Source organism: Geotrypetes seraphini, chromosome 8 (assembly GCF_902459505.1).
Source record: "Geotrypetes seraphini chromosome 8, aGeoSer1.1, whole genome shotgun sequence".
Taxonomy (NCBI): Eukaryota; Metazoa; Chordata; class Amphibia; order Gymnophiona; family Dermophiidae; genus Geotrypetes; species Geotrypetes seraphini.
Window position 1 is genome coordinate 27,655,005 of NC_047091.1, and position 13,843 is coordinate 27,668,847.

A 13,843-nucleotide genomic window follows, 5' to 3' on the forward strand; every position below is an offset into this window, starting at 1 on the left:
CATACTTATGAACCAACAATTAACTCATTAATAACATGTGCTTCATAAGAACATAAACAGTGCCTCTGCTGGGTCAGATCAGAGGTCCATCATGCCCAGCAGTCCGCTCATGTGGCAGCCCATCAGGTTTAGGACCTGTATAGTAATCCTCTATCTATACCCTTCTATCCCTTTTTCCTTCAGGATATCATCTAATCCCTTCTTGAACCCCAATATCGTACTCTGTCCTATCATACCCTCTGGAAGCTCATTCCAGGTTTCCACCACTCTTTGGGTGAAGAAGAACTTCCTAGCATTGGTTCTGAATCTGTCCCCTCTTAATTTTTCCGAATGCCCTTTTGTTCTTGTAATTTTTGAAAGTTTAAAGAATCTGTCCCTCTCCACTTTCTCTATGCCTTTCATGATCTTGTAAGTCTCTATAATGTCACCTCTAAGCCTTCCAGGGAAAAGAGCCCCAGTTTCTCTAATCTTTCAGCATATGAAAGGTTTTCCATGCCTTTTATCAATCGCGTTGCTCTTTTCTGACCCCTCTCGAGTATCACCATATCCTTCTTAAGGTACGGCGAGCAATATTGGACGCAGTACTCCAGATGCGGGCGCACCATCGCCTGATACAACGGCAAGATAACTTCTTTCGTTTTGGTTGTAATACCTTTCTTGATAATACCTAGCATTCTATTCGCCTTATTAGAGGCCGCTACGCACTGTGCTGACGGCTTCATTGTCTTGTCCACTATTACCTCCAAGTCCTTTTCTTGGAGAAAAGGCGAGAGGGAGATTTAGAAGTCCTTGAGCATGCGCAGATACATGCTCAAGGCAGGCAGAAGCCGGAAGATCTTCTAGGCACCAGCACGATCTGTGCCTTCGTGCCGGTGCCAGACCGGGGGGGGAGGTAAGTTTAAATTGTTCGGGCAGGGGGGGATGCCGGTTGGAGCGAGGGGGCCTTTGTGAATGGGGGGGGAGCGATGCCAGTTATCGGGGGGGGGGGGTGCTCGCAAATCAAGTCAACACTCGGTTTGCGAGTCAAAAGTTTGCTGAGTGTTTTGCTCGTCTTGCAAAACACTCGCAAACCGGGTTACTCGCAAACCGAGGTTTGACTGTACTTCGTAATGTTGTCACTAGATGAGAGATGAATATAGTAGTCTCTGGTAGGGTAGAAGCAAAAAAACATGACATTTGAAATCATAATTTTTTTTAAATGGCATATATAGTTCAACATGAACAACAAAATTCAAGTACAAACTGTTTAAATTAAAATCTTTCAAAATAGTCTTTCAAGTTGTCTTGTGTGACATCCTGTTCGTAAGGGACACACTGTGAAAGATCAGTATTACAAGTCATTTCTGCAGTACCATCTGCATCGTGCAGTACAGGAGAAACGTCCAATGTGCAGCGGAAGCCAAAATTTGGAGGCCTCTGGGGTAGTTCCTTAGGTTCAAACAATTTTTATTGATGCAAACAACAAAAACATAGTAGCAAGGCACCCCGAAGGTGCACAATACCAAACAAATATGCATCATATAAATAGTATAACATACAAGGACAAAACAAGAGGAATATCAACCAAACTCCCCCCCCCCCCGCACACACCACCGAAAGCGTGCAGTGGAAGGAGAGCGGAAAGGCACTCCGAGGCCCTGGACTCTGATGAGTCCCGAAGATGCCACACCACTCCCCCCCCCACTGAATCTCCTGTACCCTGTCCATAGCAAAAGCCCAGAACCTACCCATACCCCTCAAGCCCACCCCAAACCCCCCACCCTCCCAAAGGTACTCCCCACCAATACTCGTCAGTACTCTCCCAGCCCAACTTTCCGAGCACCCACTTTAGGATATCCATCTCAATACCGCGCTACGGCCCTTTGGATGCAAATCTTGCAAATATGGTTCCCAAATATTCAGGAACAACAACTTACGCTTCCTGGCCCCTCCCACATCTCGCGCCTCCCAGATGGCCAACTGATGCAACTGGTTCCGCCAATTCCAAAACGCCGGAGGGTCAGGGACCGTCTAGCATTGAAGAATACATTTCCTGGCCAGTAAATTCATCTTCCTGCACAGAGCCTGATTCCCCCTAGGCAAGTGGCCAAAAGCCTCTGGCAAATCCAAGACAAAGTGAGCCGGGGTACTGCGCAGGGCTCTCCCAATCAACCCGGACATGTAAGAGATTATACACCTCCAGAAGCGCTGGATGATAGGGCAGGTCCAGGAGGCATGTCCCAAAGTGTGTCCCCCTGACCCACATTTATGACACAGTGGTGTAGGGAGACCCCCACTATAATACAACTGTGTATGAGTGTAATATGCACGTAATGTCACTCTATAATGCGTTTCCCTCAACCAAGAACACGGGGTAACCCCTGGCATCGCCCTCAATGAACGGGCTACATCCCATTGTCCCAAATTAATTTGCAATTCCCCTCCCATTTACCCCGGATGTTCTAGTAATCTTTGGCTGGTTGTAACTCTTGCAAGCTAGCATGAATGCTAGACACCGAGAGGGACACACCCTCCTCCCGAGCAAACAGTTCCCGCAGCCTGGCCCCCCATATGTAATCGCAATTGTGCTCTATCGAGGGATCCCACATAGTGCTCCACTTGATGACACGCAAACTGCGCACCCCAGGTCTGGGGTAGTTCCTCAACTAGGGGCGAGTGCCTGAGAGTGTGTGGTGGTGTGTCTGTGGAGTGTCTGTTGAGTTTTGTATGGTGTGTTTGTAGTATGTGAATGTGCAGTGCGACTGGAGGTTTTGCTTTTGATCTTTACACGAACAAAATTTGCAGATTGCGACTGAAGTGTATGGCGATATCCCATTCCTTTATTTCCTATATTATTTGGAATGTCAATGAGGGCGAAAAGTCAAAGCTCTTACTTATTATGACAGGAGTCGCCTTTCAACAGATTACATTTAATTGGAAAAATTGGAGTAGATTAAACTACAGTTTCTGGTGGAATTCTTTGTGTCATATATATAAAATGGAAAGATCATTAGCCATACAGAAAGGAAATTTTAATAAATTTCAGGATGTTTGAGGTCCATTTACAGAATATTGTAATGAGTACTGTATTTTCACGTAGATAACGCGCACCCATGTAAAACGCGCACACGGGTATAGCGCGTGGAAAACACAAATTTATGTACAGAAATTTTTATATACCGCGCACACCCGTATACCGCGCATGCTGCCCGACTCTCCTTTCGCCCGCCCCGACTCTCCTCTGGCCACCCCGACTCTCCTTTCGCCCGCCCCGACTCTCCTCTCCCCCTTGAAGTCCTGTCCCCACCCTGAAAGCCTGATGCCCCCCCCCCGACGTCCGATTCCCCCCCGCTGGACCGCTCGCACCCCCACCCCAAAGGACCACTCACACGCACTCCCACCCACACCCCCACCCTGAAGGACCGCTCGCACCCCCACAGCCTCCCGACCCCCCCCCCCATCATATAGAAGCTCCTACCAGTGTCCTGCTGCTTTCTCTTGGCGGTCCCGGCCCTTCCGTGAGCCCTGCGCTGCTTCCTCTTCCAGCGGTTCGCCCTTTCTCTAACGTCAATCCCTCTTGCCCCGCCGACTCCCCGACACGATCGGGGCAAGAGGGAGCTCAAGCCCTCTTGCCCCCCGACACGATCGGGGCAAAAGGGAGTCCATGCCCTCTTGCCCCGCCGACTCCCCAACTCCCCGACACGATCGGGGCAAGAGGGAGCTCAAGCCCTCTTGCCCCAGCCAACCGCGGCACCCCCGACACGATCGGGGCAAGAGGGAGCTCAAGCCCTCTTGCCCCAGCCAACCGTGGCACCCCCGACACGATCGGGGCAAAAGGAAGCCCAAGCCCTCTTGCCCCGCCGACTCCCCAACTCCCCGACAATATCAGGCCAGGAGGGAGCCCAAACCCTCCTGGCCACGGCGACCCTTACCCCCACCCCGCACTACATTACGGCAGGAGGGATCCCAGGCCCTCCTGCCCTCGACGCAAACCCCCCTCCCCCCAACGACCGCCCCCCCCAAATAACCTCCTACCGCCCTCCCAGCCGACCCGCGACCCCCCTGGCCGACCCCCCACGACACCCCCACCCCCTTACCTTTGTGTAGTTGGCAGGACAGACGGGAGCCAAACCCGCCTGTCCGGCAGGCAGCCAACCACGGAATGAGGCCGGATTGGCCCATCCATCCCAAAGCTCCGCCTACTGGTGGGGCCTAAGGCGCCTGGGCCAATCAGAATAGGCCCGGGAGCCTTAGGTCCCTCCTGGGGGCGGGGCCTGAGGCACATGGGCCCAACCCGACCATGAGCCCAAGGCCCCGCCCCCAGGAGGGACCAAAGGCTCCCGGGCCTATTCTGATTGGCCCAGGCGCCTTAGGCTCCACCAGTAGGCGGAGCTTTGGGATGGATGGGCAAATCCGGCCTCATTCCGTCGTTGGCTGCCTGCCGGACAGGCGGGTTTGGCTCCCGTCTGTCCTGCCAACTACACAAAGGTACGGGGAAGGGGGGTGGGGGTGTCGTGGGGGTCGGCCAGGGGGGTCGCGGGTCGGCTGGGGGGTGCGGTCGGAGGTTCTTTGGGGGGGCGGTCGTTGGGGGGAGGGGGGTTTGCGTCGAGGGCAGGAGGGCCTGGGATCCCTCATGCCCGTAATGTAGTGCGGGGTGGGGGTAGGGGGTCGCCGTGGCCAGGAGGGTTTGGGCTCCCTCCTGGCCCGATATTGTCGGGGAGTTGAGGAGTCGGCGGGGCAAGAGGGCTTGGGCTCCCTTTTGTCCCGATCGTGTCGGGGGGCAAGAGGGCTTGAGCTCCCTCTTGCCCTGATCGTGTCGGGGGAGCCGCCGTTGGCAGGGGCAAGAGGGCTTGAGCTCCCTCTTGCCCCGATCGTGTCGGGGGTGCCGCGGTTGACTGGGGCAAGAGAGCTTGAGCTCCCTCTTGCCCCGATCGTGTTGGGGAGTCGGCGGGGCAAGAGGGCTTGACGTTAGAGAAAGGGCGAACCGCCGGAAGAGGAAGCAGCAGGACACCGGTAGGAGCTTCTACATGATGGGGGGGGTCGGGAGGCTGTGGGGGTGCGAGCGGTCCTTCAGGGTGGGGGTGCGGGTGGGAGTGCGTGCGAGCGGTCCTTCGGGGTGGGGGTGCGTCGGGGGGGGGGAACTATGTAAAAAAAATTTTATATAGTGCGCTCACGCGTTTACCGCGCAAGGCTATGCACGGTTTGTAAAAACACGTATAACGCGCGCGTTATATGCGTGAAAATACGGTAGATAACATTTTTCCCTTAATAGTATAATTGCAAAGGAGGGGGAGGGGGGATTTCTATTCTTTTATTCAATGTTTAGATTAATAGAAAAGAATATATAATATGATATATGTAATTACATACAAAATGATAGTGATGGGGGGAGGGTTTAAATATCACTAACTTAAGTTGATAATGATAGAAAATCAAGTGATGTTTTTTAAGTTCAAATGTTATTTCCTGATGCACTTGTTATAAGTTGTAAAAATGAATAAAGAATTTAAAAAAAAGGATGGTTAAGAAGACTAAGAATGTTGTAATGCCTCTATATCGCGCCATGGAACGACCTCACCTGGAGTATTGCATTCAATTCTGGTCTCATCTCATGAAAGATATAGCAGTACTAGAAAAGGTTCAAAGAAGAGTGACCAAGATGATAAAGGAGATGGAACTCCTCTCGAATGAGGAAAGACTAAAAAGGTTAGGGCTCTTCAGCTTGGTAAAGAGATGGCTGAGGGAAATCTACAAAATCCTGAGTGGAGTAGAACAGGTACAAGCGGATCGATTTTTCACTCCGTCAAAAATGACAAAGACTAGGGGACACTCGATGAAGTTACAGGAAAATACTTGTAAAACCAGTAGGAGGAAAAAATTTTTCACTTAGAGAATAGTTAAGCTCTGGAATGCGTTGCCAGAGTTAGTGGTAAGAGTGGTTAATGTAGCTGGTTTTAAGAAAGGTTTGGACAAGTTCCTGGAGGAAAAGTCCATAGTCTGTTATTGAGAAGGACATGGGGGAAGCCACTGCTTGCCCTGGATCGGTAGCATGGAATATTACTACTCTTTGTTTTGGCCAGATATGGCCACTGTGAGAACGGGCTACTGGGCTTGATAGACCATTGGTCTGACCCATTAAGGCTATTCTTATGTTCTTCACTGTTGCACAATGCCATACAAGTTTCAACTTTATTCATATTATTTGATTGAACGCTTTACCAAAATACAAAGCGTTGTACAAAAGGTAAAAATAAGATTTTAGAAAAATCACATATACATAATTCGTTACCAGACCTACTTGGATATTTGCTTTTTAAAGCCACGGGAAACAGTAGGAAAGAGGGGAGGAAATACAATTTTAAAGAAAAAGTACATAAAAGGGAAGTACATAAGGAGGGTAGGAAGAAGAGGATTGCTGGCAGAGATGAGATCGAATAAGAGAACTATTAAAAATCTTAATTTGGAGATGGCTGAAATCGTAAAGTATTACATCTTGGTTGGACATTGTATTTTCAGTTAAAGGCTTCTTTAAAGAGAAGGCTCTTTAAACTGCTCTTAAATTTCTGCAAATCTTGTTCGAGTCTTAGATATAAGGGAAGAGAATTCCAAGTCATTGGAGCAGTTACAGAAAAAATAGAAGCACGGCGTGTTCCGATAATTTTCAAGGAAGGAACATTAAGGGTAAACTGTGAAGTAGATCTAAGAACTCTCGATGAGTTCTGTGGAATCAAAAGCCTATCTATAAATGCCAGGGCGTTGGTTTGTATAGTCTTGAAGACTAGAAGAGCTATTTTATATGTAATCCTATATGTAACTGGCAACCAGTGAGCTTTTTGCAGTAATGGGGTGACATGGTCAAATTTTTTTGAGCCTGAAATTATCTTTATTGCTGTGTTTTGTATAAGTTGAAGATGCTTTATGTCTTTTAAGTATGCCCCTTTTAATAAAGAATTGCAATAATCTAATTTAGATATTACTAGGGAATGAACTAGTATATTGAGGGAGTTTTTATCAAGGAGGGGGACTAGTGATTGTATCATCCTCAACTTATAGAAGCAATTTTTGACCAATGCACTGATTGATGTGCGAACGAAACGTAAGTTTATTGTCTATTAGTACACCCAGAATTTTAGTGTTGTTAGTTTGTTTGAGTGGCTTGTTATCAATTAAGACTGGGGCAATAAGTTGTACCCCTTCTTTCCCTGAAAAAAGCACAGTAGTGGTTTTGTTGATGCTTAGGAATAGCTTATTGACATTTAGCCAGTCGTGGATTTTGGCTAGCTTTTGGTTGATGTTAGAAATGTCGTGTGAACTTGTGGGATCAATTGTGTGCAGCTCCCACGGCAGACAGTTGTTTACAGTGTTGGGAATGGGAGACTACTTTGTAGGATGCTCACTCTCAAGCCAATTGTGCGCTTGGTTTAGTGAAACATCCAACATACTTGTTAATAAAACACTGATTTCAAATGTCATGTTTTTTTTGCTTCTTCCCTACCAGAGACTGCAGCACTCATCTCTCATCTGGCGGTAACATTAAGAAGTACATTTCACAAACTTTAAAATGTATACAAGTTATATTAGATTTTCAGTGTTGGTGCATTTTTGAGAGAAAAAAAAATTAGTTGTAGTGACTTATGAATCAAGCCTCGTATAAAAATGAAGCAACTTTTCTATCAAATGGTACTGGCTGCCAGATTCAAGCCAACTTTTTAAAATAGCCAACAATGAGAACATAAGCCGTACCTCTACTGGGTCAGACCTGAGGTCCATCATGCCCAGCAGTCCGCTCACGCGGCGGCCCATCAGGTCCAGGACCTGTATACTAGCCCTCTATCTATACCCTTCTATCCCTTTTTCCTTCAGAAAATTGTCCAATCCCTTCTTGAACTCCAATACCGTACCCTGTCCTATCACTCCCTCTGGAAGCGCATTCCAGGTGTCTACTACCCGTTGGCTCTTTTTGCATCCTTTTCTAAATCTGGGGATATACAGATTTTGCGCCTCGCTCACCGTGTCCTTGAATAAAGACCAGGCTTGCTCTACAGTCTGTGATTTCTTTTGACTTCATTTGACTGATATTACTTCCAGTGTGCCGAAAACGACACTGGAGGTACATTGGCTACCCACAAACCTACAGAGCTGCCTCTGCTGCCCACCCCTCCCCGGAAAGCTGCCATTGCCACTGACACTTTCATAAAGAAACTAGTATGGAAACTGTATGGAAACATCCCAGAATTACTTAAAAGTAATATACTTAGCTACACACCAAAAAGATCTCTGTGTTCTGAGAGTTTAGCTTTACTGAAGACGTCTGTGAATCCAAGACTTGCTGAGACACGTAAAAGAACTTTCTGTTGTACGGAGGTTATGAAACTCCTTAGTGGGTCAGATACGAAATTGCTGTGAAAAGGGTAGGTTCAGAAAATTACCAAAGACGCAGCTATTCGTTGATGCTTTTTTTTTTTACTTATTTCAGCTAAAATTGATGAATTATCTATATGCTCTTCTTTCCACATTATTGTATTTCCCTAAGGATTGTATGAATTTCCTTTTTATTATATGATTATTTTATCATGTATCTGCTTTTATTTTGTCGTCATTTTAACATTGTGTATGTAAACCATGTAAACTGTTTAGTTTTAAACGGTATATAAATTTTTTAAAATAAATAAATTTAGAGTACATTTTGTACCTTTTATTCTGTAATTCTATTAACTTGCATGTGTATGCCTTAATTGTTGATAAAGGCTTATTTCTACAATGTTTAATTGCTTTTTGTTCTATTTAGAAATAAAAGTTTTAGAAAATGAGGGAGACCATCTTCAGTCCATGCCACTAAGCAAAAACACAGCTTCAACAAACTTCCATTACAATGCCCAAGACAGAACTGGGGATCAACAGCTGCAGGAGCAGTACAGTTACTGATGCAGTCTACCAGACTAATCAAGTTTTAAGTTCTTATTAAAATTTGATGTGTACGCAATGTCAAATATTTCAAAGCGTATTACAGATTAAAATAGGGGAAAGACTTTCGAGCAGTTTATTACCAAATAATATATACATACAAAATTCAATACAGACACAAAAGGAAAGGGGGGTGAACTACAATCTTTAAAATAGAAAGACATATTATGGGGGCAAAGAATGAAAAAAGGAAGATTAAAAAAACAAAAAAACCCCAAAAACAAAAGAGAGAGAAATGAAAAGAAGAATAAGAGGAAGATTGAGTCCTATAAGTAAGGCCTGGTTAGAATTAGTTGATTAGGATATAAGATATAAGGTTTTACACATAAGAACATAAGAAATGGCTTCGCCGGATCAGACCCTAGGTCCATCCAGTCCGGCGACCCACACTCTCGGAGGCCAAGCCAGGTGTTCCCTGTTGAGAAACCTTGTTTACTCGTATCCCTCAATGTGATTTGCGAGAAGGTGTGTATCCAACTTGCCCTTGAATCCTGGAATGGTGGTCTCCATCACGACCTCCTCCGGGAGTGCGTTCCAAGCGTCCACCACTCGTTGTGTGAAGCAGAATTTCCTGATATTTGTCCTGGGCCTGGTTGTCTTGTCTATGCCTCAAATGTATCCTTATAAAGGAAACTTTTTAAAAAGCCATTAAAGTTTTCTAATGAAGTTTCCCCACGTAGATAATGTGGTAGGTTGTTCCAGAGCTGAGGAACTATAACTGAAAAAATAGATCTCCTAGTGCCTATTAGAGAATGACACAAGGAAAAAATCTGTCCCCGTCACTGCCCCGTCCCCGGACCACCATCCCCTTCATCGCCCCGTTCCTGCCGTCCCCTTCACCGCCCCATCCCCGAACCCGCCATCCCTTTCACTGCCCCATCTGTCGCCTTCACTGTTCCGTCCCCGCAGCATCCATCCTTCCCTCTCGCCACCTCACCGCCCTTCAGTGGCCCGAGAATCTCCCCCCTCCCCCTTCCCTTCACGGTGCTTTAGAAAATAAACTGATGCTGGTGAGGCCTGCCTGTGCCGCCCTGCAGTTGCGTGTGTGTGAGCGGAAGCTTCTCCTCTGATACAACTGGAAGTTGCATCAGAGGAGAAGCTTCCGCCCACACAAACGCTTCGCCAGCTTCAGTTTATTTTCTAAAGCGCCGCAAAGATAAGGGGGAGGGAGTGAGTGAGATAGATTTCGCCGGAGGTAAGGAGGGGGCTGTGTGCCTTCCCTCCCTTACCTGCGGGGACAAGGCCATTCACCACTCCACGAGGCGGTAGATGGCCTTGATCCTGTGCCCGCAGTGAGCACGTTTCCCCCCCACAATTTTGGCATGTTACCCGCGACTACTCGCAGCTAGCCACGGGTAACTACCACCGTGCCTATGACTTTTAGGGAGGGGATTGTCAAAAGATGCCGATCTGTTGATCTGAGTGTCCTAACTGAGGTATATGGTACAAGAAGACGGATTTTAAAGGTTAATAATACAGTTTTATAAGTGATTCTATAAGAAATTGGTAGCCAATGTGCTTTTCTCAGAAGTGGTGTCACATGATCATATTTTTTTGAATTGTTGATAATTTTTATTGTTGTATTTTGTATAATTTGTAATGCTAAACAAAACAAACCCAAGCAAGTGCAGAGGGACCCAGACATTTTGCTTCTCATTCACCTGATCTGCAGCTGGCAACTCCTGAGGTTAAGAAAATCAAATTTAGAATACTAAGTTGAAATTTCCAGTGACCAGCACTTGGAACCAACTTCCAAAGTGAGATCAATTACGCAAACCTACAATGAATACTGTCCCAGCACTTAAAATCAAAACTTAAAGCATTTCTGACAGAAAAGGTAAAGCTAAGACATAAGATAATTCACTCACTCTTGAGCTGCACTAAATTCCATGTACCCTTGAGGGACTTCCTGCATCCCCCCAGTTTTAGGCATTCTCCCCAGCATTGGTCACTCACATGGTTACACTCCTCAATTCGGTAGAGCTGCTCGGGAGTACATTTTTCCAGGACTGGCTCCAGCACAGAATATGGAACACCACCTACTTCATAGATTGCTGCAATACACAGAGAAAGGACCACAGAGGAAACATTTTAGCACCATTCAAGAGAAGCAGAGTTTAAATCCCAGGCCGTACAAGATCGATCGCTCAAAGAAGAACACTGATAGGTTTTCAGGATAGCCCTAATGAATATGCATGGAGCAGATTTGCATGCTTGTCACTTTCATTATATGCAAATCTCTCTCACGCATATTCATTAGGGTTATCCCAAAAACCCAACTGGCTGGTGGTCCTCCAGGACAGGGTTGGGAACCACTGGTCTAGATGTATACAGAACTCATGCACCATGGGCCTCTTAGTACTGTGGTCTCCAGCCCTTTCCATGTAAAGGGCAAAAAGTTCCAGGGGCCTCCAAAAGATTTTAAGCTTACAATTATAATTTTAAATACTAATTTTCATTCTACTAGCATACTGCCATCAATCAGTTCATCATCATGCAGATAAGTGTAAGCAATGAGGGTGAACACAATACACATTCCATGGCTGCCTGTCAGCCCACCTTGCTGCAAAGTACCACAGACTAAATTTCCAAGATTTATTAAGTCTCGATATACCGCATCACGTGAAGGCAACTAGGTAGTTTACAATGCAAACATTGATGGCATAGAAGTTGACAGAGGAGGGGAGCTGGAAATGAAAACTACAATATTTGATAGGATTGGTGGGCGGGAGGAGGGAGAGAGTCAAAGCAGAAAAAGTAGAGAGCTAGGCTGTGCAGTCATGCAATGTGAACCACAGAGGAGGGGGAGATGGTATGCTGGAAAATAGAAAAGGGCAAATCTAACAAGCTAATATTAAAATGGGAGGTGTATGTTGACCAGCAACCAGTAAACCTGTAATTCCACTTTGCTTAGACTTTCAGAGCTCAGCTGGTGCAAAGGTGCACCATCAGGAGATTTTGCCAATACTGCAGGTAAAGAAAAGGCCTCACAAAGCTCTGCTGGGTTGCGAGTCACTGCGTGATCACATTGATGAGCACGTGTATTCACAGGGAAAGGCGAGTCGACTAGCATTTGCATGTGTGCGAGTGTGTGCACGCGTGTCAATGTGACCATATAGGCACTTGTAACCCAGTGAAATTTCACAGGGCCTTTTCTCTACCCGCAGTAGCAGCAGGGGGGGTCGCTGAATATAGGACAACATGTTGAAGACCACTCACTCAGTAGGTGAAGAGAGAGACAGGCACATTTAGAAAAGAAAGAATATTTTCACTATCATACAGACTCTAAAAGATCTGCAATCCCAATAGCTAGGATAATTATACAGTTATCCTGGAATTTTCCCTCAACATATTTAAAATCCAGTAGCATACTCACAATCTATGTTGTTGGCCAGAACACGGATACATTGTTGATACAGAGACATCATCTTTGGAAGGCAAGTAGTTTTAGAACCAGAATAAACCTGCATCTTGGAGTTCAATCTGCGCCCAGTAAAGCCAGCTGTATCCTCATGTTCGGCTGCTGAGAAAAGCACTGTGAGAGCAAAAGAAGAGAGCTAAAAACCACAATGAACCAACCATTCGGATGAAAAAGTCACAAACAGGCACTGGCATCCCATATGGTAGGAAAGAGAGAAACAAGGAACATGACAGCAGGTGACAACTACAGGTCCTACTTACTATAATTGGCCCAGTTTCCATTTCTAGCATCTCATGACATGAAAAAGTCTCCGTCAACTATGAGGGTCACAAAGCTTCAGGTGGCAAGGATTCAGCTCTTTTCCATATCACTCACATATTTCAAATCAAAAATATACATCAGCAAAAATACAACATAATAACAAAGTATAAAACTGGAGAAGCCTAGTTCAAATTTATTATAGGCTTGATATATGGTCCATTAGGAGCCTTCCACAGTGTTTGCATTACAAATACATCAACAAAGAGGAGGCAGATTATAGAAAGGAACTATTTATTGGTAGACAGGATAGGAGGAGATAAAGAATTTGTAAGGTAGATTCAGACATTGCATCCCTTGATAACTTCCTCTGGTAAGACCTAATGAAAGGAAAGGGAGAATCAGGAGCAGAATGCATCATTGAAAGAGAAATTACGTACTTACCTTGGTAAGCTCTTTTCCAATAGATAGGTGAGACATTCTAGACAGTAGGGTTATATCTCTTTAGTCGCATGGCTGCAGAAGGAATCCACTCCGTATTTTTCACTCTGCCTCTGATCTATTTCACTGTACAGTTTAGCGCCCTCTACAGTTAGCACCCAATCCACATGAAACAGAAGCACCTGTAGCAACAGGCTTAAACAAATTATTCTGCTCAAAAGTAACTAAAGAGTACCGTTAACTGGCAATACAAGCTTCAAAGGAGCTCAGAAAGTACTCCCCAATAAATTGAAACATATATACAAATTCTTCCCAGCCCTACAGGGGCGACAGGCATCCAAGAATCAGCTTGGAGAAGCATAAACAGATTGAAAACTGAAAGCAGACGCAGGAAAGACAGGACGGGAGTCTAGAATGTCTCACCCATAGGCGTCGGAATGGGGGGGTTGAGGGGCGGCAAAGGGGCCATGGTGTAGGGACGCCATTCTGAAACAGGGCGAGATCAGCACACTGATTTCACCGCCCCTGTGAAAGAATTATGAGCCCCTGGGAATATTCCCATTCCCTCTCCCTTCTTGCCATGCAGCCATTCTAAGTAAAGGAAAGGGGGGGGGGGAATGGTTAAAGAAACTGTTGCCACCTTGGACCATGGCCGCTCCAAAAATTGTCCGGCATTAGGGGGGAGCAAATAGGGTAGCTGCCCTATCTAAATCAATTTATTAGGATTTGATATACCACTTATCAAGGTTATCTAAGTGGTTTTTTACAATCAGGTACTCA

The 13,843-nt window shown here is 45.9% G+C and overlaps 1 protein-coding gene across 2 annotated transcripts in view; it reads right to left on the reverse strand.

Moving 5' to 3' along the window:
- The window catches only part of ELOA (elongin A), an 84,571-nt gene that overhangs the window by 34,584 nt on the left and 36,144 nt on the right, over positions 1–13,843 (reverse strand). For both annotated transcript variants that reach the window (XM_033955918.1, XM_033955919.1), the window contains exons 6-7: positions 12,320–12,478; positions 10,900–10,997 (exon numbers count right to left, since the gene is read on the reverse strand). In XM_033955918.1, the coding sequence (XP_033811809.1) occupies positions 10,900–10,997; positions 12,320–12,478 (257 nt within the window). The remainder of the gene's footprint in view (positions 1–10,899; positions 10,998–12,319; positions 12,479–13,843) is intronic.